The sequence below is a fragment of the Lentinus tigrinus genome (genome assembly GCF_003813185.1).
Source record: "Lentinus tigrinus ALCF2SS1-7 unplaced genomic scaffold L226scaffold_18, whole genome shotgun sequence".
In the NCBI taxonomy this organism is placed as follows: Eukaryota; Fungi; Basidiomycota; class Agaricomycetes; order Polyporales; family Polyporaceae; genus Lentinus; species Lentinus tigrinus.
This window is the reverse complement of record NW_027137927.1, coordinates 407,443-431,243: the sequence shown is the minus strand read 5'-3', so window position 1 is coordinate 431,243 and position 23,801 is coordinate 407,443. Positions and strand designations below refer to the sequence as shown.

The window sequence follows — 23,801 nt, the reverse complement described above, 5'->3', positions numbered from 1 at the left end:
GGGCGTGGGGGCGGTGGCGGGCGCAGGCGCGTCGGTGGGCGGGGGTATAGGGATGGGTTCGGTGTTCTCGCTGGCCATGGTATCGCTCGTCGTCGTTCGCTGTCAAGCTTTGTGGGCGGTCGGTAGAGAGAAGTTGAGCTGAGAAGGTCGAGGGCCGCCTAACTTGTGAAGGTATCCCGGCTCGTCATATGGGCCGCTTATCAGATAAGATTGTTGCTGTGGCGTCACCAGTACTGCGGCCGCCGGCTCGAAAACCAGGATTACTCTTGTACTTCAAATCAACGTAAGCTCGATCGTGGTTTTCACAAAAAACCAGGTATATACGTTGGACAGTTGGGTAACCAATCAATACAACTTTAAACAACAGAAATACTGATTTCCACTCCCGCCACAAGTATCCTACCACCCTCAGTTCGTGTTGGCAGTGGTGAAGGGTGTGTTCGCGAAACCGATGCGACTGTTGCCAGTGTCGAAGACCGTGTAGAAGCGCTCCAACCAGGTCTGGCCGTTGATGAAGTCCAAGCCCTCGCCGGTGGGCGTGCCAATCGAGCCGACGACGAGGTAGACGCTGTTCGTGTTCCCGCCGATGGCCGTGTTCAGTGCACGCTGCGTGCAGGGAGGGTATCACGTCAGTACAGGCGTATCATAACACAATATGAGAGATACAAAGGAACGAATGTGGCAGAATGCTCGGCATGAGGGGAAGGCATGATAGGAAGGGACACGCACAGGCCAGGCTTGAGCATTTGCAGTGAACTCGAAGGTGACCTGTGAGGAGGTTAGCAACTATCATCGAGCCTGTCAAGGCGGACAGTGAGAGGCCTGCGCACCCCGTTGATGGTGAAGAACAAACTCTGCAGGTTCGCGAATTGGGTGGGGGTGATGCGGAGAAGACCCGTCGCATTGTCAAGCACCGCACCAGTAGCACGCTGGTACCTGCGCAGAGCATCTGCACGTCCAAGGATTGGATGCCGCAGTCAGCTTCCCTCGCCCCATATTCACCAGCAGAACAGGAAGGTGCGAACCGGTGGAAATAAGGGTGAGCGTGGTGCCGGTGTCGACAATACCAGCCGTGTTGGACAAGATCGACGTCGAAGTGCCAAATCTGATTGACTGGTTGATGCCCCAGAACTCAGATGCCGGAGAGGTACGCGTGATGGGTCTGTGGGATAGTGGCAACACGGCGCGTGCACGGACATGGCAGGCGACGTCAGCAAACGCCACGATGGCTTTCAATGTCATAAGATGAGGATCTACGACTTACGCGAAGGTGATTGCGCCGACGAACTTGCTCGAGTCAGTGCCGCCGAACGTGAGCTCTCCGTTCACGATCTCAACAGTGTTCGTGGGCTCGAATGAGACGCTGACCAAGTCGTCCGTGATGATTCCCTGAGCGAAGAGGTTGTCCGTAACTGGGAATGGAAGCTTTCCATCAGCGGGGTTCCCGCGGACTGCGGGGAAGCATGCGAGAAGTATGCAGAAAATACCCACCGGTTGGGATGGTGGCGGTCGTGTCAGGCGAGAGCGTGCCGACTGTGAGGTCTACAGGTCCAATACTTCGTGGACGGTGAGACTGGCGGTGGAGCGGAGATGAGCGAAGTGAGAGCGCACCCAAGGATACCGTCAACGCCATCGAAGCCCTCCGATTCCGTGGCGGCCCCAATAGACTGGCCAGTTACCGTAAGACCGTTCCCAAGAGACACCGTGTCAGTGAACTCGGTGCCTTAACGCATGGTGTGAGCGTGCTGGGAACGTTATGTAGGATGTAACGCAGCACCCACCGGAGAAGTCTCCTGAGCCATAAGTGACAGACTACATTATATCATGTCCGGTCAGGCTCGGATACATCAAGGACAGAGAAGTTGTTGAAACGCATATGCTCACCACACGGTCACGAGTCTGCCGAGTGGTCGACGTCTGTACAAAGGTCCGACTGGCACCGACCCAGGTGTTGGAACTGCCGGTGTCAACGATGAGATCATCTAAGAAAGACGAGCAGGTGATCAGACGAGTGTTCCCAAACCCAAGTATGCATCCTGACATTGGGTTGCCGGGTTGCCAACGCCGACCTAGCACACACCGATCAGTATACCCGCCGTGAACCGGTCTTTAAGGGACACGAACGGTGGCAATGTACGACACGGCCTGGTTGTCTACGGGGACGCCGATGACCGCGTCCGAGGACAGAGGAGTGCCCGCAAGGCGTGCCTTCGCAAGAGCATTCAGATGCTTGACGCGCGCCTGGTCACGCGCGAGCAGGGTGTGCGTCCCCGTGAGGTTGAACTTCTTCGCGAGGGGCAGGCGCACGAAGTTGTCCCGCACTTGAACGATCGGCGTCGCGGTGACAGCGAGCGCGAGGCTGAGTGCGAGCAGCAGCGAGAGGAACGTCGAGGAGAAGCCGCGAGACATCGCCAAGAAGAAGGGGAGAGTGGGGAGCAGGGGATGTCTGAGCGGGAGCCCGACGAGGACATTACGCGGACTGGAGTGGTCTTTATATACCGAGGATGCCAAAAGTCATAAATGAACACGATAGCGATAGTAATAGTATACGGGCTTCCCGGCTAGTATGTTCGAACAAACCGTTGATCAGCGATGTACTCGGCGGACAGGGAAGGTTCCGTAAGAGAAGCCCGGATGGGACCCCGAGAGTACATCTGTCAAGAAAGCTTGTCAAATGAAGAGGATGAGAAGACATACGGCGGTCAGAACATACACAGGCTTCACCCTCACAACGTCCGTCGACGGTCAAGGATGCCTTGGGTTGATGCTGGGAGAGCTTTTCTCTCTTCCCATCCGCCATAGATATCTGGCGTCTCACGCCTCTTGTTGACGGCATATGGGCGTTCACTACCACATGTGGCAGGCCAGCGCGCGAGGAAGCAGAAGGGTCCGGGGTCCTGAGCATGCCAGCGGTCAGCGGGCATAAGCAGTTGACAGAAGCATGTGCTCTTACCTAGGGAAAAGGAGAGGAATAAGAATAACACCGACACGTGGGAGTCGCACATACCCACAGCGTCCGAAAAGAAGTGCGAGGTGCCTTACAATGCTCATAACATCAGAAGGGCGCGACGCCGACGCCATTCTCCCAACAACTGACGCTGTCGTACAGAGGGCGACGGCCGATGGCGACATCCGCGAGGGCGAGTCGGAATGCTGTATTGTCCACCGAAGGACGCGGGAGGCGAAAAGATGACGACTGATGACCTGGGGAAAGAACCATTCGACGCGATGGTCCAACTGCAGGATGAGGAATACCACCGCAACTTCGTATGGTGTATCGCGGAGCAGAATCAGGGCCAGGGAAGCGAATGTGGTGCGCAGCAGCGGATCGAAGCTGGACCACGCTGAGCACCGCGGGTACTGATGGTAGGGGCATAACCCAAATAGCATGCTGGCAATTTCATGCAAACAGCGATGGTGACACCGTGAAGCTGGAGAACGAAGGGACAACAAGGGCTACATGGAGCGACATGCAACGCGCGTAGCAGTCCGTGGCCTCAGGTTGCGTTGATCAACCCAGAAGTTCGAAGGGCAGTAGGGTATGAGGTTGTAGTAACGGGAGGATGGTTCTCATAGATCCATGCGGCGGACCGGGAAAGTCGGTTCTCGAAGGCATCGCAAGTGAAGTCAGCAGCGGCGTGACCGGGAGGTCGAGGCAAACCTTCATCAGCATAGATCCTGGAGGTCTTCGGTGCCGATATAGACCCTGAGTGAGCTTGAAAGATGTATAGTCTGATGAGCGCAGCCTGTTCGATTCCGGTCTCTGCAACTCTCGTCCAAGAGCGTCCGAGTCCCTTCCGCATCCGGCCGGTCAAAACAGTGCAGCAGAGCGAATGTGGCAGCTCATGGCAGAGTATTGTATACAGCTTCTACTTCGGCAGCGACCCCGAGAGATCAAAGTAGGTGTGGATGGCGAGGTTCGAACGACATGGTCAAGATCAACGTTGGCTCGTGAGTCGGAGTTTGGGGTATCGTCCCGGAGAATGCCGGAGAGAACGTCCTGGCGCTGTTCAGAGGCGGCTTGTAAGTAAGATGAACGTACTCAGAGGATGCGGATACACCACAATCGACGTTTTCGTACGACTAGTATTCAGCAACACATCAAACAGCGCACCGCACCGATTGTAACAAGCCATTTGAACAGGAATCGGTTCGTCCAGATATCACTACGTCTACGCCATCTTATACGCATACACAACATGCATCAGATCTGAGTAAGTTCTGTTGTCCCCAAAGACTTAGTCCTCCCCACTCATATGCTTGTACATGTCCAGGAAGATCTGCGGGACGTCAGGGCCAAACGCGATCTCGACGTACTGGAAGCTCATCTCCGCAAACTTCTGTGCATGCGCACAATTCTTGTCCTCAATGGCTGCCAGAGCCGCTTCTCTCTCCTCGACGCTCATCCCCTTCGATACCGCATTCGCCAGCACCGTCCCAAGCTCGAGCCCGTCAAGCATTGCGACGTTGGCCCCCCATGCCCGCGTATGGACTCATCAGGTGTGCCGCGTCCCCAATGATCGTCACTCCCGGCGTATGCGTCCATCGGTGGTCGGCGGGGAGGTAGAACAGCGGCCGAGGATAGATCGCGTCGTCGGCGCAGACGTCAATGATCTTATGGACCCACGCCGCCCAGCCCTCGAACATCTCGTGCAGCACGCGCCGCGCCTCCTGCGGCTCGTGAGGGAGCTTCCAATCGAGCGACCCGCGGAACCAGACGTACGCACGGATACGCCCGTCGCCGTTGCGCTGGCAGGAGATGACCTTGCCGTCCTCAGCGCAGCTGCAAGTCCCGAGCCCGACGGCGTCGCGGATAGCCGCGTTCTCGGGTAGCGCAGCGACTGCGGGCGGGATAGAAATCTCCGCACCGTTGACACCGTAGTAGATGGGCGTGGCGGAAGACACTAGCGGGCGTACACGAGAGTTGGCTCCGTCCGCCCCGATGAGGTAGTCGCTGACGACGACAGCCCCATTGGCGAAGGTGAGCTCGTGCTTGCCGGTGCCGTCGGCGAGCGGGCGTACAGATGCGAGGGTGTGACCCCACTTGATTGCGTCCTCGAGGATGGCAGCGAGCATGATCTCGCGGAGAACGCGGCGGTCGATCTCGGGGCGGGCCTTCGTCTCGTCTGGGATGTCGGCCTCGGTGCGCCCAGCGAGTACGACACCGTCCTTGCCGCAGAGGCGACTCTCCTGGGCCTCGAGGCGCGAGTTTTTCTTGAAGACCTCGGCGAGCCCGTTTTCGCGCAGGGCGCGCTGCCCTTCATCCCAGGTGAGGTCCAACATCCCGCCCACGTAGGCACGAGATTTGCTGCTCGCCTCTCTCTCGTAGAGCGTGGCCTTGACGCCGCGGTTGTGGAGAGACAGAAGGGTGGTGAGCCCCGCTGGGCCTCCGCCGATGATGGCGATGGTGGGCTGGGTTACGGTAGAGGAGGCGGAAGTCATTGGCCGAGGTAATCTCTTGAAGTCAGTCTGGCTGGAGAGAATGGTTCAGGAGCCCGGAATCGACGAGTATCTTGTCGTTCGCCAGATGCAAATGAGAGCCCTTTATATCCTCTATAGAACTCTGGAAGCATTTCTACCACTCATCAGAGTGTACGTGAACGAATCCTTACCACACTGGCGGCGGCATACTCTCTCGCTTCTGACGCTGATCGCGAGGGTACTGGCTTCCTCGGTGCCGCTGTCGCGCGTCATGCAAGGCCAGCTACAACCGCCGTTCGCCGTCTAGCCGCATCATTCGTGTTGAGGGGCACGAGACCCCATGCACATGGAAGAGGCTCAGCGCGCGTTGCCGCCCGACACGCAAGTTCTCGGCGATAGTCCATCGGAAACCATAGGTAATGCCGCGATTCGACTTGTCCCGACATGGTTTGGTTCTTGCATCCGGAAGAGTCCACAGTAGGGAGATGGCGAGAGGCCGGCTCAAATATCGGTACCTCATAGCAATTCATCAGCGAGGAGCTCCAAAGCCCTTGGGGGTCGAAGGTAACATAGGGACAAACGAAGGAGCCCTCCGCCTCCACGACATGGGCTCGTCCAAGATGATAAGTGTAAAATTCGTGAACACATTCCTAGTTCAGCGATACACCGAGAGCCGCGAAAATTAACACTTGGATCGCAACGAAGTCATCATCCTCATGACTGGAAACTCGAGAACGCACCTCACCTGCCAAATGCCCTTCGCCATCCAGTTCGTCGCGAATCTGACGGCAAAGATAACCAGGGACGCGCGGCGGACCAACCGTGAGAGAGGCTCTTCATGTAGCACGTCTCCCTCCTGTGTCTCCATCACGGCGATAGCGAGTAACGGGGCTACATTCATTAACTCGCGCAAAGGGATGAATCGACGCTTGGCAACTCTTGCGTCTCCAGACATACCTAGTGACTCGAGTGAGTGGCACGGGAGCACCGTGGATGGGGATGGAGACACGGACCAGTGCCACGCTAGCAGGTCACCTTGGATGATCGACGCAATAGCAGCCTCGCTAGCCATCTGCATACACTAAAGACAACCGGAAATCACTCACAACATCACTTCATTTCAACGTCTTCTTCGTACACTGCTTCTTTGTCTTTACCGTCCCCCTCCCCGCTCTCCGACCGCGTCCGCTTGACCTCTCTCCCCGCCTCCGCCTGCGTCTCGGCTACTTCACTCGCCCCGCGCTTCTGCTGCTCCTTCTCCTGGATTTTCGCCAGCAGAGCCTTCTTTTTCTTGAGCCGCCCGAGCTCGCGCTGCGTGAGCCCCTTGCCGTCTGTGTCCAGGTCGACGGCGGCCGCCTCGGAGAGCGTGTCCCGGATGAGCGGGTCGTGTTCGGGGTCGACGTTCTTCGGCATTGAGGACAGGTCGGAGTAGAGGTCGAGGGCCTTGAGGTCCTCGGGCGTTGCTGGGACCAGAAACGGTCAGAACATTGTTTGTGGACAATGAGAGAGCGCATACCAGGAACGAGGCAATTTGAATTGAGGGACGCGAGGAGCTTGGAGTCGCTGGAGGTCGCCTCGGACAGCTGCGTACGAAAGTAAGATCAGATTGTTTTGAGTAACTACTAGTAACACGTACCGTCGCCCCATCCCATGTAAGTAACCGGACAAATTGAGGCTTCTCTGCAGATGGTGGGTCGCTCCACTCAGCATCTAGCAACGCCCAGACATCGCCATTGGGACCGACTGTGAAGTCGCTCACAGGCACACCGAACTCCACTGTATGCACGGGCATGTTTGATTTGCCCTCGGCGGGTAGAGCCGTGTAAAACAGAGCAGTCGCGCTGAGGGACTTGCTGTGAGCACATACAGGTAGGCAACAGTAATATACACGACTTACCCGACGGCGTTGAAGATGATAAATCGGCCATGCTTGCCGCGATCCACGGACGAGATTCTGTGCGCGACAAAGACCAGGACCTCTTCCGGCGCCGCAGAGGACGCCTGAGTATCGCCCTTGCCGGGGTCCTGAGCAGCAGCATCGGGCATTGGCGAATCCCCATGCTCTTCATTCGCCTTCGGCTCCGTAGCCTCCGCCTCCTCAACATCTGCGCTGTCTTCGCGAGCCTCCTCCTTATTCTTGCCCTTGCCCTTCCCACGATTCCGACGACCGCGTCCCTTGCCCTTCTTCTGCTCTCCCTCACCTCCCTCACCTTCTCCATCGCCATCGCCATCGCTCCCTCCGCGCCGCCGCTTCGGAGCTTTGACCTTGATGTACGGCTCCACGGTCGGGAAGACGTTAATGCTCGCGAGGAGCTTGCCGGACATCCAATCCCACACCTTCAGCATCGGATCGCCACCTCCCGAGACAAGTGTGGATGGCTGAAAGGAAGGGATATGGAGGGCAGAAACGAATCTGTCGATTGGAGGTCAGTATTGTTCCAGTGGTAGAGGAACAACTCATAATAGCTAGCTCTTTGCGAGTCGCAAACAGGTCGGGACCAGCGAGGTCATTTGGCCCGGTCATTATTAACCCGATGCAAACCCACCTCCAGCCTCGGGGCAACGCCGGTGAGGCTCCACTTCACCATAAAGAAAGCATGAGCTTCCATCCCACAGGACATCGTAACTGACGATGATCTACAGGACTGACAGTCCGTCAATCCTTCCACTTGTACGAAGACAACCGAGACGAGGTGATGAGCAGGCTACAGAACGGGTGGTTAAGCCTTAGTCTGTCGCCTTCTACGCGCGTGCTAAGCCCATGATGACCGAGGTGTCGTCCACACTCAAAATGGACAATGCTTGCACCGGAGCCGGGCCATGGACATAGAAGAGGGTATGAGGTATAGGAGCAAGGTACGCACTTTTCGTGGCCAAGGCAGTACCGCTCGATGTTGTACCCTTGGGGATACCAGCTCACCCGTATGTGCTCGTCGCGATCTGCAGTGACGATGTATCGCTCGTCAGGGGTGAGCAGGAAGGTGGTGAGCATGGAGGCATGACCAAGGATGAGGGTGCCATTGGAGGGGTTTTCGTGCGAGGTCAGAGAGCCGCGTTTTGAGGTACTTGCCTGTTCCGAAGAAGACATAGAAAGGGGTTCCGGATGGAGCGGGTAGCTGGACGCGCCATGTTCATCGGATGCATTTCTTGCGCAAGAGTCCAGTGCGAACATACCTGAATACGTCTCCAAACTTGTCGCTGACGACAATAGTTTGCCCATCTTGCGTGAAGGAAACTTCAGTCGGCTTTTTAGGTAGCTCGCTGGCAATACATAATGCGTTCAGATTGTAACTGACGGGGGAAAAACAATACGAGCGCACCGTTCGTTCACGAGCTGCAGATTGTCCGTGACACTGCTCCACACCTTCAACTTCTTGTCATCACCAGTCGTTGTAATATGAGCTCTCTTTGCATCAACCGCTACACAACGAATAGGGCCGGACTTTCGAAGCTTCTCCAGAACATCGTCCGCGAAGGTAGCGGTGGATTGGAGGAGATCGCCAGTGCTAGTGCGAGTCGACTCAGTCCGTGACAATGAATGCGCTGACAACGTCCGACGCACGTTGGATTCAAGACATGAAAATGATATCCAGATACGAGAAGGGAGATGTCCTGCTCAAGGACGAGGTGAGTGGGCGGGTAGTGTGCCATATCTCGAGAAGCTGGAATCCTTCCCGGAGTCTGTCTTTCTCCCTACGGGACATCCTGGCCATATAGGTGTATTGTGTCGTTACAATCATAAGTCTCTGTTAGTATATCGGTCAGTACACGCGCCTGTCATTTGGCGTTGTTGTCAATGCATCGGTCGCGCGAAAGCGGGGTTCGACTCCCCGACAGAGAGCTAAGAGTAACGGTTTTGCTTTTTATCTCTTTGATGATCTGAGATGACAAGCTTGTCGTCTCCTGTTCATACACTCAGTTCCAAGATACATATCCTTGCTGCATATCCTTCGTGTTCTCTTCAACCGGGAAGCAAGGCAACCATGCATCCAAAGCGAGTTCGAACAACCCCAACCCGGCATAGAACGGTTCTTGCGCAACGGGACTGTAGAACCCTACCGTCTTGAAGTCGGTGTGGTTGGAATCTGGCGTCAGCAGCACGCGCAAGTCGGACACATGCACCATGTTTGCGTGCGTGAGACCGAAAAAGGATGGGAACTCTGGAGCTGCGTTACACCTATCGTCCGGCCGAAACGTCAGAGCGCTGTGACACTCTCTGATGAAGGAACGTACCGAGGGACTACAACAGAAGGAATGCGGTGAGGCGAGTTCGTCTCAATGGAGGCAAGTCCCATGGTGCGCCATGGATCGACTGTAGCCAGGAAGAGTGCGCTTGTCAAGCTATGGTCAGATAAGCGAGGGGAATACGCACATTCCCCATTAGTGAAGAAGACGTTTGAGGGCGTCATGTTCCACCCGCCGTACTTGTTGATGTTTTCGACAGCTGGAGCAGGCGGCAGTCCACTGGGGAAGGCATCATTGCACTGCTGCTGAAAGCGTTCGAGAGAGCGGAAGGACGTTTCGATCGAGAGAGGGTTGCTCCGATCGCCGCGCTGGTAGAATCCTTGGCGCGGTAGGTCAGTCAAAGCCGGTGGAAGAACAGATAGTACTGCGACGAACCATATTCAGAGCAGTATTGCCACATCCACGACCGGTCCTGGACGGGATCGTCGGCATTTCCGGGGATGGCGTCGTAATTTACCTCTTTGATCGCCGTCAAGAAAGCTTCTAGCGCAGAGTCGATCCCGGAGGTCGCCGCTAGTCCAGTCTCCACTGGAGTGATCGTAAAATTGCGCGTCTCCAGGACGTTGCAGAAGGGCAGAACCGACGCCTCGAACCCATAGTACTGCGGAGGTAGGTAAGCGATACGGCCTTTAACGCGCATAGATGACTTTGAACGCACTTGATAGAAGTTCAACGGGTCCATGAGCACGCTTGCAGCGCTAACATCGCTCGCATTCGCTGCCTGCTCCCGTGTGATTCCGTCCTGTCTCGCACTCAACAGCCTGAACTTGAGGTCCGCAGCGGCGTCCGCAGTGCCATTGGCTAGGGTGTCGTCCACGTAGCGCGTAACAGCGACCCAGTCCGCAGAGCAATTTCTAGTCAAGCTGCGTTCGGCGGCCTTGTAGTAAGAAGCCATGTCGATCTGCGCTTGGACAGGGGCAGAAGAGGCCCAGACGGCGAAAATGGTCTCGGGGTTACGCACACGGAGGAGCGCACCCCGGACTCCTGGGTAGGAACCTCCGAGCCAGACCCAGGGCGTGTTCGAGGGATGGAGAGCGTTATCTGACGCGGATGTGGTAGCATTCGAGATAGAACCAGGAAGAGCGGAATCGAGAGAGAACCGATTCGCGAAGTATACGACGTCCTCGAGAGCTTGATCAGTGGTTAGGAATTGCCACTGCTCCGCCGTTGTGTTTTCCTAGAGGACCAGCATATCAGTCATCACGCTTCGTGAGCAATCAATGGCGACCTACGTTAACATGGAAGGGCAAGGAGTCGCCATAATAACGGTGTTCCCAGAGAATGGCAAGCCCGTTGTACCTCTTGGCGAGTCGCATGGTTGCAGACAGTCCATGGTACTCCTGCTCAGCTCGTCAGAATAATTATGTCCCTCCAGTAAGTCGAGACTTCTTGGCATGCCTGAAGATAGTACGGGAGCAGTGGCTCCGCGTTCTGCTCTCCGGAGTCGAAGACTAAACGTGCAGAGTCAGTTGTTAGCACGGCTGGAGAGACTACTTGCAGTAACACGCACGAAAGACGGGTCCTCCACGTTTGTAGTAGGTGTCGTTTATCCAATACCGGTTCTTGAACGTCCCATTTATCCCTCCAAAGTGGTCAAGCGGCATCTTGTAAGGTGTTAGTTGCATACCTGTGCTACGTTGATACCCATACAAGCGACTTACGTCGAAGAAGAGCGCTCCGTTGGGCGCGGTATCGCCTCGTCGCATCGGAGTCGTATTTTCATTGTATCGCAAGCTAGGAATAGAGTGAAGCGCGGCCACACAAACCAGAAGCTGCGAGAGGAAAGCCAAGAGAATGATTGTTGTGGTCATCACGGTGATTTGAAGCTACTAGTAGGGCCGAGCGATAGGCCATAGCTGTGGTGAGGAGAGTCACTATATACCCCGTTGCGGGTGATCCATGACCTCACGGAGCAGCGGCGGAGGAGATAAGAGGGTGGCGTGGTCGAACTTCGTAAATTCGCAAGTTCGACCATGTGTATCATATCGAGCTGGCGGTCCGGCGCACTGTCATACGCCCCACGGATGTTCAGATCGTATGGTCCGATCGACATCACGGAGCATTCGGCATATAGGTCGAATTCAAGACAGGAGCAGGGCTCAAGACAGGAGCATGGCACAGAGTCACAGTGGGGAGGGAGAAGACAACTTTAGCAACGCAAGCGCTTGGATCACAAGCTCAAGCGCTCAAGGGTGTCTCATTTCGATTTCGCGGGGATGTCTAGCAAGTTCTTAGTTAAGAGACTTGCTCCTGTTTGTAGAGGCTGCTGTCGAGCCTGTTGGTCTTGAACTAGGTGGAAGCATAAAAATAAAAACTGATGAGAGTGGGATTCGAACCCACGCCCTTTCGGACCAGATTGGACAGCATCTCAATGGATTTGCCTTAGTCTGGCGCCTTAGACCGCTCGGCCATCTCACCATAATGGTGAGTGCCTTATATATGTATCTGAGGCCGGCGGTTCCTGGGGCCACTTGGGAACTCCGAGAGGTCTGCGAACGTTGAGCAGCGAAACAAACCGCGTCAAAATCACAGCGACATCCATGGCCTCTGCGGGCGTATCACCTCATCGTAGGAGATGCATCAGCGCCACCCTTCTTCTATCCCCGGAACTTCTGAGCAACCAAGGCGCCAGATGAGGCCTTCTATTGCGCACCATCCCCATCGGGGATAACATGTACCTGCCTACATTTGACTTATTCCCGATGACCCAGGCCGAGCTCGACTACCTGATATGGGTATCAACACGAGATCAAAGTCCTCAGACATTTTCTCAAGTGTACTTGAGCAAAACTTCAAGACATCTGAAGTGAACAGCATGGATCAGCGACAAGCGCAGTGGAGGGTAAGCACGCGCATTCGGTGCAACAGACAGACCTTCTGTTCGACTATACCAGCGTATCTTGGTCGGGAGACAGGGGAGACTCGGCGATGTGACTTATATCCGTCCCGCTCTCCGCGTCGACGACGAGCTGCGTTACGACCTTGAGCTCAATGTCCTTGGAGTCGCGGCGTCCCACGGGCTGGTCATATCGCAACTGCAGGAACAGGCGGCCGACGTCTGATCAGTTAGCGAAGTAGGGAGAGACAGACAAGACGTGGACGCACATCGGAGACCGTGACGCGGCGGTGCGTGCTCATGCTCGAGGGGTGGCTGCCATTGACGATCGTCGGGCTGAAAGGTGTGGTCTCGTTTACTATGCCGCCTCGGTCGACAACGAGGGACTGGCGTGCGTTGAGGCTAGGTGTAACATTCTCAGGTCCTACTAGACGGAGGTCCCACAAGGTCGGTACTTACGACACCAGGAACGTGTTCGAGTATACTGTGTGGTGGCAACGTGAGAGAGCACAGCACAGATAGAATGCATGGAACGCACGCTTGGTGAGGATGAAGCAGACGGCTGTAAAGATCATGTTGTCGGGCCAAAGGAGAGACTAGGATGTGTGTGTTGTCAGATTCGAAGGAAGTGTCGTTGGGCCAGATTATCTGCGTACCGATACGACGTTCAGGACGTTGAAGACGCTAAAGGAGCGGTCAGAACCCCTCGCGACTGTCTTGTTCGGGTGTCGCCTACTCACCAAATGAGAAGACCTAGGGCGACGCGAGAGTTTGTCAGCTAGGGAAAGATAAGGACTGTTGCTCCAAGAGCACTCACCACTGCTGATGGCATAAAGAATGAGCATGTCAAGGAGCGAATCGGTGCTGTTGAAAGGTCGGTCTAGTAAGGCCTGTGCACTTTTATCAGCCCAGCGGACAGTACACGCACCGGGTAACGCCAGTATGGTTACGTCGCAAGAACCAAATAAGCACGATGGTCATCATCAGGTCGGCAGCCATGATGAGGCCCGAGGCTGTTGATGCAAGCCACTGAAGCACTGTCAGCTTCAATTCGCGAAAGGAAAATTGTGGCGAGTGCTCACTGAGAGATCGAGAAACTCGGCCATTGTGGGTTTGTTCCACCTGCGACGAAGTAGATCTCAGTGCACTGCGAGACTTCGAGCATATATACCCATACGGACCCCATGCCTGTTAGTGCTGTACGAGCATGAGTACTGAGTGTCATGTAGCAGAGGACACGAGGCGTACCAATGAAACAGCCTAGATCGCGGACCTATCAGCGACATGTAGAGTACAAGTGAAGGTCGTCCTGACGCACCACAGAAGGAGAGCATGAGCAAAACCTATCGATTCGGTTCTGGGTCACTCAAGCGCATTTGAAGAAGAACATCGAGGACGTACGGCGAGGACGGCGACCGGCCTGAATTTCCTATTGACTGTATGCAGTTTGACGATCAGACGCCGTCGAATCCCGAGGTAGAAGGTACTCACCAAGGTATATGCGTCGAGCGAAGAACCTGCAATACTGCCTGTCAGGTATATCTAGTACTCATTGGCGGTGATTACTCACGCCTGAGTAATGACGGCGGAAAGAGACTGCGGTCGATATCAGCAAGAGTCTGTAATCGATGGCTCAGGTGGTGCACTCACAGCAGGCACTGGGAGGATCTATGCAGTCCAACATTGAAATCAGATAGACGGGTTTCAAGCAGATCGTACAGACCTTGAGAGACCTGCGTAGATACCATAGATAAGCGGCGGCGGAAGGAGTATCGAGACTAGAGATACTCGCCATACGGGACTAGAGAGCAAAACGACCGGATTGAAGTAGTTTGTTATGAGATAGAAGTAACTGCAGTAGAGGAGTTCAATGAAAAGAGTGACCAAATAACAAACTGTATCGTTGTAGAAGTTGACGGACCATGTATGCATGACCAGCGCGGTATTGACGAGCTCCATGAACCTGCTCCGAGTTGAGCGGTTACGTACTGTACGTCGCCACCAACGTCACGGACGTACAATAGCAAAACCACCTGATACATGAAAGATTCAGAACACATGAAGTCCGAGAGAGACGGCATATACATACCCATATCTTGAGGTACACAGGGTCTCCGGGGTATAGCCGGAAGTACCGATACGTCTGATGAAAGCCTACTCCTTGCAATCTATAGTGAGGTCAGTCCTGGCAACAGGCGTACGACTGGAAGCGTGAACTCACAGAGTCCCTAAGAACGCGCCGATGAGGAATGCCCCCATCGTGTCACCGAGCGAGGGGAACGCCGGGAGTGGTCCCACCGCGCGTGTACCCGACTCGGAAGTGCTCATGACGAGTCCAGCGTTCGAGATCATGGCTGTCGACTGGGATGCTCGGGGTCAATTGCTGCTCCATGTCGTTCCTGCATACTTATATGTGTTCATGGTCCTCACGAAGCTTCTTCGGCGTTTGCTCAGGGTCTTCTGAGCCGCCACTGTATATTCTGAACCAAATCAGTGGACATCGGGCAGCAGGTTGTTCCTCAGGGTCTCTGTGTGCCGGCTTTTTTGAGTCGAGTGTCAGAAAAAAACATTAGAGCGACTCGTAGCATACGACCTAGCTCGAGCTGGAGGCAGCTGGGAGCCATCACGGCGGCACGTCCGAGGTCGCGGCAGTCAAGTTCAAGTTGTGCTGTGAGCGCTTCCTTTTTCGCCTGCGTCACGTAGTCTGTCACATTCTCTGGGTCAGTCTCGACCGTCCTTCATGTCGTCCGCTTCACTTGACCCTTACGTTGAGCTCCTTCGTTCACTTCAGAAGCAGATGGCTATATAGAAAATGTATCAGGTCTTCTTCGAACTGACACGCTGAGTTATACGGTTGTCATGAGACACCGGTGCTAGCAGGAAGCACGTCGTCAGCAGGGTCCACCGGACGCGCTGACGCTGAGATTTCAACATAGCAAGCCTGATCATGAGCGGGGAGAATTTTTATGGGTGCACTGCTACCGTGTGCACGATGCGGAGTTTGTGAGTGGAAACTAATTGCCCCACACCAAACCCTTCGATGGCTCACTTGTTCAGGGTGCTCGACTCCGATCGAGTGACTTGTACAGTACTGACACAGTCTCGCACCCCGCGACGGACTCGATATCGTCTACTGGCCCTGGCACACACAGAATGGAAGCATGTTGCGATACCATCGCGACGTCGATCAAGTCGCTCATCCTGTGGATTCGTCATCGCATCACCATCTTTAGGTTACATTCGGCGTTGCTCAAGCACGTCTCTTGGTCCCACTCCTCGTGCACAGAGGGTCGCGATCCTCTGTTCGTGCTTCTAATTTACGTCAAGTGGGTGCAGCGCGGGAATGCGCACCATCGCCCAGTGGAGAAGACTCAGAAGAGTCCGAGATGCGCTGAGAACCGTCGTATTCTGTCCAGGCTACGCCGCGTGACCACGATCCTCCATCCGCGCAGGTAGCGGGAGCATGGTTTTCCGATCTGATAAGCTTGGCTGTCGTCTCTGTCTTTCCTGAAGTACTGATCCAATCTTGTTGGCCGAACTGTATGGTTGGACTGCAGGGCAACTTGATGGTACATCGGGCCGGATACAAGGCTCCCAGGGGAGAACAGGGTTCGGTGTACCCGGTACTCGCATATCACAGTGATTCATCCGTAATATCGAGGCGTCTCCAACCCCTCGACGGCTCTAACACCCTTTCCGGACGACAGCGGGGCAAGTACGCCGCAAACCCTGAACACAACTGTGTGGCGCTCTCTCCATGCCGACTTCTCTTCGCCGACAGTGCGCGTCGCCCCCACATAGACCTGTTCGAACCCTTGGCTAGGGCGCAAGAGGCTGGCCCGGACCGTCAACGTTTCACAGCTGGATATGCCCACCGTGACCGCAATGCAGTCCATCAACAACTTCCAAAGCGTGGGGCGAGTACCTCCCCATAGTCTCAGATGAGCGTAGATGGAATACGCACTCGCGGATGACGCGTCGCGGACGTAACACAAGTTGGTGCGAACCCACCTTCCATTCCGGCCTCTGAGACACAAGTTCCTGCAGCTCTGTTGATAGTACATTACTTGGACAACGGCGAGAAGTCAATATAGTGGTCCATACATTGAAGATATGGGAGTCATTAGGGCGTCACGGAGCATCGATCTAGGTTGGGTCAAGCCATGTCAGCAGCGTCCACAACAACGGACTCTTTGCGGTCTAAATTGGATTGTGTATCGACGGAGTCCACTGTGTTCCCTAAGAGGCCGTGAGGAACGGCCTTCAGCTCGATCGCGGTCGTGTCAGAGGCCGCGAAGCTCGACACATGGACGTGCTGTGGACGCGATCATCGTCAATTGATGTGACATGTGATGAACATCCATAGGCGTCGACGCACCTGCTCCACCTCGATGGGCACCTCGATTCGACGGAAGTTCAAGGACATATCGGAGCGGGGGTTCTGCTTGACAATAGTCGACCTGAACTGCTTGCTCTCGTCCATCATGACGCCGTGGTTGATGAGCGACTGCCGAGCATTCAGCCTAGTAGGAACGTGAGCGAAGCCAAGGCAAGGCAATTGTCGCAGTGAACTTACGAGACGAGGAAGGTGTTGGAGTACACTGCGCCGGCGTGTGAGCTCAGGCATGCCAGTGTGCATATGCCACTTACGTTTTGTGAGGACAATTGAAGTTCCTGCATAGATCAGGTTGTTAGGCCAGGCCGTAGACTGCGGAGCTAGGTTAGTGTGTTCTGCCTGAGTCAAGCCACTATCTCTGCGTGAGAACTCACGAATGCGACATTGAGAACGTTGAAGATGCTGCGCCATGCCACGGTGAGCACATAGTCGATACATCGTAGGACGCACATACCAGATAAGTAGGCCTGAAGCGAGGGTTAGCTGTGCGCATCTTGAAGAAGACGAACTGATGAGGCTCACCACTGCTGATTGTATACATGATGATAATATCCACCATGGAGTCCGTTCTAAAAGTGTGAGGTCCGAGGGTGAGATCAACACTCCACCAAAGAGGATCAGAACTTACCGATTCACCCCAGTTCGGTTCCGTCGCAGGAAATAGATAAGACTCGCGGTGAGCAAGAAATCACCGGCCATGATCATGCCGGATCCCACGGAAGGCAGCCACTGGGAACGTGCGAGGTCAGAGCAATAGATAGACACCACAACCAAGTGCATACCGAGTACTTTAGGAACTGCTGGATGTTTGGAGCATTCCATCTGGGAGCCGAGTTCATTACTTCATCGTCCTATATAAGTATGAGTATAGAACGGCACGGCGTACCCAAGGCCTGTGAGAGCTGTGCGGATATGGTTAGTATTTGCGAACGGAAAGTGACAAGGCTCGAGACTTGCCGATGTAACAACCTAGGGTTGAGTAGAAGTGATTAGCTTTTAGTTGCAAGTTACTACGCTGCTGGGAATGCGAACTCACCGGCGAAACCAAGAACGAGAGTTGCCTTCAGGTAGGATCGTCACCATACGCGCGACATACGGATGAGTACGAATGCCTTACCGCAACTATCGCTACTGGTCGGAACCGTCTGTCAACTTTAGTAGCTTCATTAATAGTACGACGATAGACTGGTAGATAGGCGAAGTGGAACTGACTCTTGTATACTCGACGGGCGAAGAAGCTTTGCGGAAGATGTTAGCTTAACATGTGCTAAGGAGAGCAAAAGACACGTACAGCTGCGTGATGACTGCAGACAAGCTCTACGACACAGGTCATGTCATGAGATACGGAACCATGCTCAGCCTTGCCATAAACAACTTACCCCCGGTACTGGCAGAAACTGCCAAGGTAGTCAGAGGGTGCAGTGGCGATCCTCACATGTACTCGAGTACGCACCTTGAGGGACCTGGAAAATAATTAGCCTGGTGGCGACTCACAAGGATTGTACTCACCATACAGGGCCAGCGAGGAGTACGGTCGGGTTGAAGTAGTTCGTGACGAGATTATAGTAACTAGATAGGCATCAGATTCAAGCCGTCGACGCCGCCTGACATGTCACATGCCATGTATGCATCGATAACGCCGTGTTCACAGTTTCCATAATACTACACTCAGGGATTAGAGAAGTCCGGGCTATAGTATACAGGAAATGACATACGTGAGCAGAATGACCTATCATAGTCCAGATAGTCGTCAGCCATCGCCAACCGGCAGATGTGTGGATCAAACATACCCAGAGCTTCAGCAAACGAGGGTCATGTGGGTAAAGACGAAAGTACCTGAAGGTCTGGTGGTACCCGACACCCTGAAGACTGTCATAACACCATATGTGAGAACAAGTAGGAGATCGTGTGCGGCCGCAAACACTCACAGTAAACCGATGAAAGTCCCTATCAGCCACGCTCCCATAGTATTGTCGAGAGCTGGGAGCTTTGTCGGAAGGAAGGGCACTGCGGCTGGGGTGGCTGGGGCTAAATCCATGACTGCGCTGAGAGTTGTGCGGCATTGCGGAGAGGCTGCGCACTTATAGTAGCATCGAGTTGCTTCCTGAGAGGTTCCCAAACTCGAGCACTAGGGAGGTCAGCATGGGCGTCTCGCGGTGTGTCCAGGAGAGACCACAAGCTCCAATCGAACGGGTTGGCGGCGTACTGGTCCCGGTCTGCCGGCGCTGTCGAAGGCACGATGAAACGCAGCTCGTGCTGAGCCTTGCAGATATCATCGAACAACGGTCTTCTGCATCGTGTGATTGTGGTCCGAGTAAGAGTCCGAAAGGTTCTTGTGGCACCCACGAACGTGTCTGCTGAGGAGGGTGAGGGTGGACGGACACAGCCCTCGGCAGAACTTGGGTCCTGGCGGCGGCATGGACTGCCAGTGTTCAAAATACTATGCGTATAGTACGTGAGCTGCCAGAGCAGGTCGAGTACTTCTGACCTCAATCAGTTCCAAGGTGATATCGATGTCACGGTGTTGGCCCCAATCGGACTCGGTCGCCCTGAGACTCGTAGGAATCAAAAGGCTGATGATTCACTTGCCACGTCCGCAGGATCCGCGAGAATTGGACAGCGCAGGTGCTGGTTCTGTCGATAGTCGAATTCCAACTTGATTTTGTCGGATAGCGTCAGTCAGAAGTTAGAACGGCCGACTAGCACAGCATGACACCGGGTAAGAAAGTGCTTACTAGCCAGTAACTAAGAACGATAAGAACAGACGCCCTGCCCTGAAGTTCTTGTTACTGTCCGAACTGCCATGCGACGTTCACGCTGTCCATCTGGTTCTCAGATGCTTGTGGACTGTCTCCAAAGCTATACGCTTCCCTTTGCACCCAGACTCGGAAGATGGATCCTCAAGGCCTCATGAGCGGCGTTCGGGGGCCCATTGTCACCGTCGGCTGTGTAATCGCACCCCACGCCGCATGGAGGTAAACTTGGTAAGCCACTGGCAGAATCGATACGCGTCTCGCCGCAAGCTGATTGTAGGTTCCGTCATGAGAAGGCATGCGCGAATAGAACTGATGTTGATGTCCGCGCTGCCCTCTTCGCGAAGTAGCTCTAAACGCAGAAGCAGGGATGCCTGGGCCCATATCATCCCCTTCTCCCCGCCCACGGAGTCTTTCCCATCGTTGACTGAACGCAACTGCCTCATGACTTCCCATGACAGGGGCAGGTACTGCCCTCCTCTCACAACCTCTTCACCTGGGTGAAACCTTCGCGATGGGGAAGCAGCCTCAAGGAGGCTACTTCCGCCCCCGCCCAGAGGTCGTAGTAGACTTCCCAACGATCAAACCTTACCGTTCCCCAGGGGGAACACGGCTTCCCCGTCCACGACTTATATCCGGGCTTAATTGGCACGCACGCTACCCCCCGTTCCCTCGCCGTCAGACCCGTCACTAGCACTGCTCCGTTCACTATGGGTCATGCAGCATCCAAGTTGCCTAGCGATCCGTCTGCTTATGCAACCCCATTCGTTCCGGAGTCTTCTAATATAGTACCCGATGAGGTGACGTCGAAATGGCGGTCTTACGACTATGTTATAGTCGGTGGTGGTATGTGTTGCATGCGTCCCGTCGGCTGGCAGCGTATTGAGTGACTGTTCGTTTCAGGAACGGCAGGGTGTGTCCTTGCGTCGAGGTTGTCGGAGGATCGCGGTACCACAGTGCTGCTGCTGGAGGCTGGAGAGAGGTATGTTGACGACGAACAATCGTAACGCACCGTCGGCGCGGCATTGACTCTGCCCGCAGCAACGATGGCAAATTCTTCAGTCGTATCCCACTCGCTTTCGAGCGTATGCTTGGATCGGCACATGACTGGTGTTATCGAACCACGTAAGTTTTGATTCACTATGAGCTGGGGACACCAGTGAATTCGGTGTAGGCCTCAGCAATCCCTACACGAACGTACTGTAGAGTACCCGCGAGGTAAACTTTTAGGTGGCACTAGGTGAGCCAACATGAACATGGTCAGCGGGAGGATCAACCCTTAACTGAGGTCTCCATCTCCTCAGCTCGATAAATGCCATGATCTATCAACAATGCGACCCAGAAGGTGCGCCGATGTTTTGATCCGTAGAGGCTAGCGCTGAACTCTCCTGTAGACTTCGATGCCTGGGAAACGCGAGGCGCCACAGGATGGGATAGCAACACGATGGCAAAGTGCGTTGACTTTTATTAGGGGATCCCTGTGCGCTCACAAACATGATTGACAGGTACTTCCAGAAGATGAGAAAGGATGGTCCCAAGGTCGCAACTGACCTGGACCTGGCTGTAAGGATACGACCTATCTGTCCAGATCGTAGCCCGTCTGACTGCCTTCGACTTCAGCCCGTAACGAAGGCGTTCCTTGAGGCCGCCGAAGGGATGGGAATTCCTCGGAAGCAGTGAGAGCGACTTCCTCCTGTTGGTGATCGGAGTACTAACCTTGTCGCTGCCAAGGGACTTCAACACATCCGCAGGGGCAGCCGGTGCAGGGGCGTTCTATGGCGCTGTTGATGAGAAGCACGACAGTGAGTTCTTAACTTTCGATGTATGACCGGAACTTAGTTCACAGCCTCCTAATTCAGGGAGCTCTCCCGCGACCACCTACCTCCGGCCCGAAGTGCGCCAGCGACCAAATCTCACTATCGGCGTATCCGTCCACACTGAGCGCGTCTTGTTCACGTTGGGTGCGGGTGGCAGTCTACGAGCAGCTGGGGTGCAGATTTCAACCTCGCGGGATGGACCAAAATTCGCTGTCGGCGCGAGTCGCGAAGTTATCGTGTGCGGCGGAGTGTTCGGCTCACCACAGGTGTTACTCCTCTCTGGCACTGGACCCTCAGAACAACTTGAGAAGCTGAAGATCCCTGTCGTGCGTAACATGCCTGCAGTAGGCCGTGGTCTGCTTGACGTTAGTGACCTCTATCGCATACTTTGGGCTGTCACTCAGTGACGAACTAACCTCCGCCCATCTTGTTGCAGCACTTCTGCCCTGGCACCATCGTCTTCCGCGCACGGGAAGGATGGACCTGGGACAACGTCACGCAAAGCCAGGCACACGCTGCCTGGGCCTTGCTACGATGGCTCATGTTTGGGACAGGTCCGATGAGCGCGCTCTGTGGCCAAGCAGGCATATTTATTCGTTCAGACGACAAGAGGTGAGGTCTCCGTCCACCGCGAGTCTGCGCTCAGCTAAGTTACGATCTCTCCGCTCAGCCTCCCCTATGGTCCCGACCTCCCTGTCAAGGACACATTCTCTGGTCCCAAAGCACCCGATCTCGAATACCTGATCTTCCCCATGGGCATTATCGACTATGGGCATGGATTCCCATCCCGAGGGAACTATGGCGTATCTGTGGTATGATGCTCTCATGTCCCACACAGGGCTCTGCTCACGTCGCTCATGCGCTGCAGGGCGTCATCAACCTGAAACCTTCTAGTACTGGGACCGTCGAGCTGCGCACGAACAGTGTGTACGATGCCCCTCTCATCAACGCTAAGTGAGTGTGTCTGGCATCTGCGCTCGTCGAAGTTACTGACATTGCGGTCCTGAACAATCATCAGCTATCTTGCGGACAAGAGCGACCTGAACGTTCTCATCAAGGCTGTTCGGTTTCTCCTCCATCTTGTGCGGACGCCGCCTCTGTCGGACGCGCTCGACTTGCGTAATTACGAGTCCAAACCCGAGAACGAGGACTATTACTGGATTGGAGACGCGGACCCGGACAAGGTACCTCGCTAATCTTGCAGTTGCATCTCACAGCTTGTTCATTGCGTAATTTTCTCCCATGTACACAGGTTTCGGACGAGGACATCGAGGCATTCATCCGCAAATACGGGCAGTCTGCGACGCACCCCGTGAGTATCTCCTAAACGGCTCCTCTTGTCGCCCTTCTCACGGACGCCCACAGACATCATCCGCGAGGATGGGTTCCGACCCAGAGACGAGCGTTGTAGACCCTCGGCTGTGTGTCCATGGGATCCAGGGGCTCCGCGTGGTGGACGCGTCCGTCTTCCCCGACCAGGTCTCTGGCCACCCCTGTGTTCCTGTCATCGCCGTCGCCGAACGGGCGGCGGACTTGATCAAGGGTGTCGTTGCATAGTCTTCATACCTTCTGTCTGTACTCACTTGGGTGTCGTCGTTGCTGATTCTAGTTGAGTTCGCAGCTTGAGTGGGGGTCGAATGTGGCTTGAACGTTCTGGCTCCGTGATTATCTGTGGTTCGGAAGGCTTCTAGACGCCTGAGCTATTGGCAGCGCGAACTTCGATACTATTTGGGTGTGTGCGCAAGCCTGATGTCCCCGTGCAAAGACCTGATAGACCGTCGAGCTCGAACCGCATGGGCGCATGATGCATATGGTGCAGTCGCCTTCTTGAATTCGAGGGTTACTCAAGACTCCGTGGTCTATCTCGGACTTCTGATGTATATACAAAGGGTTCGTCTCCAAGAGCTCATGAAACGTCGTGAGAGATCGTTAGCGTTCTCACACTGTGCGTGCAGTCCTGAGTGATTCAATACGATTTACATATATGCATAGGTCATCTGCTCTTCTTACCGTTGTCCAGAAGGTACATCCAGAAGGTACACTGACAGTTATGCTCGACAACACGCATGACTCACGATTTGAGTTCCTACTCGGTGTACAGACGGGATGTCACCAGTGGTGAAGGCTATGAATGCTCTGCAACTTTCCGTACCTGTCCGAGCTCCAGTCCAGGGTCTGGCCCCTTGCTCGGTTCAAACCGACCCGCAATGTCGCGTAGCTGTCACCACAGGGAATGGCCCCGGAACACGGCTACTAGATTACCTTTACTAGATCCTATCCGAAGCTTGACTGTACAACTTGCAAAGTTCTAAAAACTCCACATACACGCCAAA

General features: G+C 54.8%; 9 protein-coding genes and 2 non-coding genes across 11 annotated transcripts; 2 read left to right on the top strand and 9 right to left on the bottom strand.

Annotated features, from left to right (window-relative positions):
- Positions 1-408: 408 nt before the first annotated feature.
- L226DRAFT_524171 (aspartic peptidase A1) lies at positions 409-2,409 on the bottom strand (the record flags this gene model as incomplete). Its single annotated transcript, XM_067678868.1, has 11 exons — positions 409-606; positions 730-768; positions 831-949; positions 1,026-1,162; positions 1,265-1,451; positions 1,492-1,556; positions 1,612-1,723; positions 1,782-1,812; positions 1,885-1,982; positions 2,042-2,069; positions 2,125-2,409. 11 exons carry the CDS (start codon positions 2,407-2,409, stop codon positions 409-411), a joined length of 1,299 nt encoding a protein of 432 aa, XP_067533957.1.
- L226DRAFT_109464 (uncharacterized protein) lies at positions 2,330-3,556 on the bottom strand. The gene is made up of 3 exons (XM_067672112.1): positions 2,954-3,556; positions 2,714-2,897; positions 2,330-2,654 (listed from the first exon to the last, which is right to left on the bottom strand). The coding sequence occupies exons 1-3, from the start codon at positions 3,388-3,390 to the stop codon at positions 2,562-2,564; spliced, it is 714 nt and encodes a 237-aa protein (XP_067533956.1). The 5' UTR covers positions 3,391-3,556; the 3' UTR covers positions 2,330-2,561.
- Positions 3,557-4,076: 520 nt separating this feature from the next.
- Positions 4,077-5,497, bottom strand: L226DRAFT_536501 (FAD/NAD(P)-binding domain-containing protein). The gene has a single exon (XM_067681133.1). It carries the CDS (start codon positions 5,440-5,442, stop codon positions 4,453-4,455), a length of 990 nt encoding a protein of 329 aa, XP_067533955.1. The 5' UTR covers positions 5,443-5,497; the 3' UTR covers positions 4,077-4,452.
- A 594-nt stretch (positions 5,498-6,091) lies between these two features.
- Positions 6,092-9,081, bottom strand: L226DRAFT_536500 (WD40 repeat-like protein). The gene is made up of 8 exons (XM_067681132.1): positions 8,984-9,081; positions 8,742-8,927; positions 8,596-8,682; positions 8,286-8,537; positions 7,319-7,834; positions 7,058-7,262; positions 6,938-7,004; positions 6,092-6,884 (listed from the first exon to the last, which is right to left on the bottom strand). Exons 1-8 carry the CDS (start codon positions 9,070-9,072, stop codon positions 6,532-6,534), a joined length of 1,755 nt encoding a protein of 584 aa, XP_067533954.1. The 5' UTR covers positions 9,073-9,081; the 3' UTR covers positions 6,092-6,531.
- An 83-nt stretch (positions 9,082-9,164) lies between these two features.
- L226DRAFT_t156 lies at positions 9,165-9,262 on the top strand. Its single transcript has one exon. It is a non-coding gene; the product is annotated as a tRNA-Asp (tRNA).
- Positions 9,263-9,316: 54 nt separating this feature from the next.
- On the bottom strand, positions 9,317-11,791 carry L226DRAFT_536499 (uncharacterized protein). Its single transcript, XM_067681131.1, has 9 exons — positions 11,328-11,791; positions 11,177-11,270; positions 11,065-11,117; positions 10,899-11,006; positions 10,325-10,843; positions 10,042-10,267; positions 9,794-9,985; positions 9,655-9,733; positions 9,317-9,598 (listed from the first exon to the last, which is right to left on the bottom strand). Exons 1-9 carry the CDS (start codon positions 11,475-11,477, stop codon positions 9,337-9,339), a joined length of 1,683 nt encoding a protein of 560 aa, XP_067533953.1. The 5' UTR covers positions 11,478-11,791; the 3' UTR covers positions 9,317-9,336.
- A 190-nt stretch (positions 11,792-11,981) lies between these two features.
- L226DRAFT_t152 lies at positions 11,982-12,084 on the bottom strand. The gene has a single exon. It is a non-coding gene; the product is annotated as a tRNA-Leu (tRNA).
- Positions 12,085-12,143: 59 nt separating this feature from the next.
- On the bottom strand, positions 12,144-15,146 carry L226DRAFT_536498 (uncharacterized protein). The gene is made up of 24 exons (XM_067681130.1): positions 15,096-15,146; positions 14,724-15,041; positions 14,592-14,670; positions 14,522-14,535; positions 14,424-14,465; positions 14,295-14,354; positions 14,226-14,235; positions 14,153-14,170; positions 14,073-14,098; positions 13,994-14,019; positions 13,904-13,938; positions 13,821-13,845; positions 13,751-13,762; positions 13,684-13,699; positions 13,585-13,624; positions 13,431-13,531; positions 13,320-13,366; positions 13,243-13,255; positions 13,159-13,186; positions 13,041-13,098; positions 12,962-12,986; positions 12,772-12,904; positions 12,541-12,701; positions 12,144-12,467 (listed from the first exon to the last, which is right to left on the bottom strand). Exons 2-23 carry the CDS (start codon positions 14,852-14,854, stop codon positions 12,552-12,554), a joined length of 1,089 nt encoding a protein of 362 aa, XP_067533952.1. The 5' UTR covers positions 14,855-15,041; positions 15,096-15,146; the 3' UTR covers positions 12,144-12,467; positions 12,541-12,551.
- Positions 15,147-16,521: 1,375 nt separating this feature from the next.
- On the bottom strand, positions 16,522-17,021 carry L226DRAFT_109297 (uncharacterized protein). The gene is made up of 2 exons (XM_067672110.1): positions 16,881-17,021; positions 16,522-16,817 (listed from the first exon to the last, which is right to left on the bottom strand). Exons 1-2 carry the CDS (start codon positions 16,986-16,988, stop codon positions 16,659-16,661), a joined length of 267 nt encoding a protein of 88 aa, XP_067533951.1. The 5' UTR covers positions 16,989-17,021; the 3' UTR covers positions 16,522-16,658.
- Positions 17,022-17,120: 99 nt separating this feature from the next.
- L226DRAFT_109338 (uncharacterized protein) lies at positions 17,121-19,119 on the bottom strand. Its single transcript, XM_067672111.1, has 19 exons — positions 18,980-19,119; positions 18,827-18,920; positions 18,689-18,767; positions 18,614-18,627; positions 18,519-18,560; positions 18,408-18,467; positions 18,352-18,361; positions 18,278-18,295; positions 18,190-18,215; positions 18,111-18,136; positions 18,016-18,050; positions 17,935-17,959; positions 17,856-17,867; positions 17,785-17,800; positions 17,681-17,720; positions 17,527-17,627; positions 17,421-17,467; positions 17,353-17,365; positions 17,121-17,300 (listed from the first exon to the last, which is right to left on the bottom strand). Exons 2-19 carry the CDS (start codon positions 18,862-18,864, stop codon positions 17,243-17,245), a joined length of 660 nt encoding a protein of 219 aa, XP_067533950.1. The 5' UTR covers positions 18,865-18,920; positions 18,980-19,119; the 3' UTR covers positions 17,121-17,242.
- A 1,242-nt stretch (positions 19,120-20,361) lies between these two features.
- L226DRAFT_465832 (GMC oxidoreductase) lies at positions 20,362-23,025 on the top strand (the record flags this gene model as incomplete). The annotated part of the gene is made up of 16 exons (XM_067675944.1): positions 20,362-20,497; positions 20,555-20,633; positions 20,693-20,776; positions 20,826-20,891; positions 20,956-20,996; positions 21,046-21,103; positions 21,157-21,214; positions 21,272-21,327; positions 21,383-21,453; positions 21,511-21,833; positions 21,905-22,080; positions 22,139-22,280; positions 22,337-22,422; positions 22,487-22,652; positions 22,721-22,780; positions 22,834-23,025. The coding sequence occupies 16 exons, from the start codon at positions 20,362-20,364 to the stop codon at positions 23,023-23,025; spliced, it is 1,794 nt and encodes a 597-aa protein (XP_067533949.1).
- Between the last annotated feature and the right edge of the window lie 776 nt (positions 23,026-23,801).